Source organism: Dipteris shenzhenensis, chromosome 2 (assembly GCF_047967505.1).
Source record: "Dipteris shenzhenensis isolate YYH24624 ecotype China chromosome 2, Dip_SZ_1.0, whole genome shotgun sequence".
Classification (NCBI taxonomy): Eukaryota; Viridiplantae; Streptophyta; class Polypodiopsida; order Gleicheniales; family Dipteridaceae; genus Dipteris; species Dipteris shenzhenensis.
The window spans coordinates 47,186,935-47,190,598 of NC_141597.1; the positions used below are offsets into that span (position 1 = coordinate 47,186,935).

General features: G+C 45.2%; 1 protein-coding gene across 2 annotated transcripts; it reads right to left on the reverse strand.

The window, feature by feature from the left end:
• Positions 1-755: 755 nt before the first annotated feature.
• On the reverse strand, positions 756-3,391 carry LOC147904868 (homeobox-leucine zipper protein HOX10-like). 2 transcript variants are annotated; one of them, XM_087388850.1, is made up of 4 exons: positions 2,498-3,391; positions 2,099-2,343; positions 1,702-1,903; positions 756-1,124 (listed from the first exon to the last, which is right to left on the reverse strand). In XM_087388850.1, the coding sequence occupies exons 2-4, from the start codon at positions 2,314-2,316 to the stop codon at positions 1,053-1,055; spliced, it is 492 nt and encodes a 163-aa protein (XP_087244976.1). In that variant the 5' UTR covers positions 2,317-2,343; positions 2,498-3,391; the 3' UTR covers positions 756-1,052. The 2 variants fall into 2 exon arrangements, with proteins under 2 accessions (XP_087244976.1, XP_087244967.1); XM_087388841.1 differs by having other exon boundaries at positions 2,099-2,394; positions 2,498-3,390.
• Positions 3,392-3,664: the final 273 nt, after the last annotated feature.

Here is a 3,664-nt window from a genome sequence, read left to right on the forward strand (position 1 = left end):
CACGAAAGATATGGCAGCCTACATGGGCCTGCTGTTGCCATGTTAGTCTACAGCTGCTGTCCACGTGGCTTCTCCTAATGCTGCTGGCCCAGGTCTTTCTCCTGCAGGTCTGGCAGCCCTTGTGGCTACCTAGAGTTAAACAGATGGCCACGGGCTAATCCCAGAAAGATGTTTTAGAACAAATGAAGCCGCCTAGAAAATCAAACGCATTCTATTCAGGGGACCTCACATTTGCTACAAAGTCAAAACTCTCTATACTGCCGGAAATCAAAGATACTTCACACTTGTCCTGAAAGGACAATTTGAAATAATCAGCTGGCACATCAAGCTAAGTGAGCAAACCAAGAGTAATAACCTTGTTGCGCATGGGACAAAATGCCGTACAGTTTATGACGATCTAAAGAAAAGGGTAACATAAATACAGAGTGGAACAAGTTGAGAGAGTACGAAGGAATAAAGAAGCCTACCAGCCAGTCCATGAAATCTGCATGCAGTTCAAAACGTATTGACTATTGAAACTATATTTAGAATTTAAAAGAGTGCCCAAACATATTTTCACCCACCATCACATTTGAAGCACTTGGAGGCTCTTTTTTTATATCTTTCTAAGCCAGGCACAGAATCTGCCCAAAGTTTTGAAGAACCAACAAACCCACTCTTCATTTTACCACAAAACTACATTGACTAAACCCGGCACTATCTTTGCATAGCAAGATAACAAGAGAGGCACTAATATTAGCACCAAAAAACTAGTGACAAAAGAAAACCTTAGGCAGGAACAAATCATTAAGCAGAGCTCAATAACTAAAGGCACTATCCAAGCAATACACAGTGCCATGGTACCGTGTGACCTAGCAACCAAATACTGTGGGCTGTGCCATTGATCACTTCACACGCAAATGCTCCCCGAGACACATAATGAAGAGCACGATGAGCACACTGCTGTTTCACTTAGATGATTAATGACATTTGCAAACGTCTGACAAAGGGGCTTTCTCCTACTCTTGGTCCTGCATGGCTCTTTTGGACAACGTCCCGAGCCTCTTTCATGATCACATTTGAAAGTTCCCAAAAGGCGACAAAGAAGAGGACACAATAGCTATGCCCCAAGGATTGGCATCAGGCTGCAACACAATCACAACGTCTCAGGTCAAGATAAAATTTAGGGTAGTGAAGTTAATTACAGCTCAATCACATAGCATAGTGCAAGAGGGTAAAGAGGTGCTAAAATACAAGAAGACTGAGAAAGGCTGCAATTAAGGTAATCACCAATCCAAAAATACACATATTTACAAAAACCAAAGCATACCCACAACTCCTGGTATAAATGCCCAAAAAGTTAGAAACCATCCACTTCTCAACTGGGATCAGTCTCTCTCTCTCTCTCTCTCTCTCTCATGGCAGGCTGGGTCAAAAATGCATTCATGCACAGTCCAACTCAAACTTAGGTGCACCAAAAGAGAGCAGAACTTTACAAGAAAAAGTGAAATGCCTTGGAAAATAAGAACGGCTGCAACTATACCCATATTACGAATTCCAAAAAGAGGTGATTCTCAGGCTCTCAGCTAGATAAGAATGGGCAAAGACAGATCAGCATAGATCGTTGTACTTCAAAAAACACCACTCCATAAAAGAGCGATCTTGTCAATTTACTAGACAAAACCTATCCCAAGCTAGAGGAGCCCAGAAATAGTTTCAAACCTGCTGAGCAGGACGCAGATTCTTGCCAGTGTTGATGTGCTGCATTTGCAATTGCCAGCGCAAATATTGATTCTCTGTGTTCAACTGAACAGCTTGCTTCTGTAACCTTTCGTTTTCCTCTACAAGTATTTGGTTCATGGCATTTAGTTTGGTATAACAGTTCTGCAGGCGGCTTGTTTCTTTGCGTTGCTTCTCTCGACACCTGGAAGCCCATACAAAGTCCAGGCTCTATTCAGAAGCTCATAAGATCCTACATCAAAGCCCGAACAAACTCTCTTTGCATACTACATATGCAGATTATAAAATGGTTGTCTCTTTTCAGCTCGTAATTGGAGTTGTCCTTTGAAAGTCTCAATGGAGCGTGTAACAAGCTTGAATTGACAATCCAGCTACTCACCTTCTATTCTGGAACCAGACTTTGAGCTGCTTCTGCCCAATGTTTGAGAGAATGGGGAGCTCTTTAATTAGTTGCTGGCGACGAGTCAAAGTAGGCTTTGAGCAATCGCTGTAAATGCGCTCCAGGACTTCAACCTGCTCTGTAGTGTACCGGACGTACTTGCTAGAGTCTACTGCATTTCTTCCATCCTTCCCCTTGGCCGATCCCATCTCGCTCATCAAAGCCTCTCCCTGGTTCACATTGTTCTGAAGAAAGAGCGGGGCTGCGTCTCAAGCCGGTGCGACTAGGCCCAAAAACTACAGGAGGCTCTTAACGAAGAGATCACAAAAGAAGGTGAATTCGCAAGATGTGTTTGCTTCACATCGCCTCACACGTTTCGACCTCGCCGATAGCACTTACCAGCAATCGGATCTGCTACTGAAATGTCTTCAGCCTAGTGTCTGTGCCTTGCTAAAGCTAAAGTCAGCGCTATGGTACCCTTGAAAAGACCTTCGTACAGGCATAAATGCAAAAACGATGCATGGGAGGAACGACAGGGTTATTAGTATTTGTAGAAACACAGTATGAGAAACTATTATCTCGTGTCAACCAACAACAGCAGAGGACGGGCCGGAAATGCACCATCCGTTGTGTTCAAACGTAAAGGCATGCACGCGGCAAGGTTCTAATGAACTAAAGGCGGACTCGGAAGCAAGAGAGCGCTCGAAACAAGCCCATCTTCTTGAAGAACAGCTCCTTGGCAGGCAAGTCACACTGATGACAGAAGCAAATTCTCCTTTTGCAATCGCAATCAATCAACGAAAATCGAAAGAGTCAAAGGCGCTGCAGGAAGAAACGTGCCTGCAACTGCAACGAGGAAGCTGTTGCTTTGCATCCGCACTCGCAACGCAAGGGACGAAGCGCCCAAATCCAAGCAAGAAGCTGCCAAACGGAATCAAAGCTCCAATTTTGAGCTGAGAGGCAGGTCAACAAGTCGATGATCTTTCACAATTCCCGTATGGGATTGAAATCCCGAACCAACCCACGAATCCAAAAAAGCAATCAACAAACTGTGCGGGCGATCCTGACGTCGAGGGGAGGAAGAATCATGGGAGGAAGGATGAAACGAGTCGGAATTCCGATGGGTGTGATCACCATTGAAATGGACAGACGGCAGGGCATCAATCCAAAGGTGACTGCAAGTTCCAAAGTACCACAGACACAATCTAGAGCAAATCCGCAAAGACGGAGAGTGGGCACAGAATCCAAGTCTTTAGACTAGAGAACTCAACCACCACAAGAGCGTAGAGACTACGCTTTAGCAATCCCAAGAAAATTATATCCATCACACAACAAACCTTGATCCATTATCAATCATCCGCCCCCTTCTTCCCGTCGCCCGGAATCTGGAAGCCGATTCTAGGTGTCGTGATCACCTGTCCGTCGGTCGGTTCCCGGTTCACCCCGTTTGCCACGATTCCTACCCGTCCATGGCAGCAGATGGGGCACGTGGCATGATGCAATTGGCACTACGTGTCCACGTGTGATGCTATGATTGCGTGGTTTGTCGGCATGATGAGATTTGCT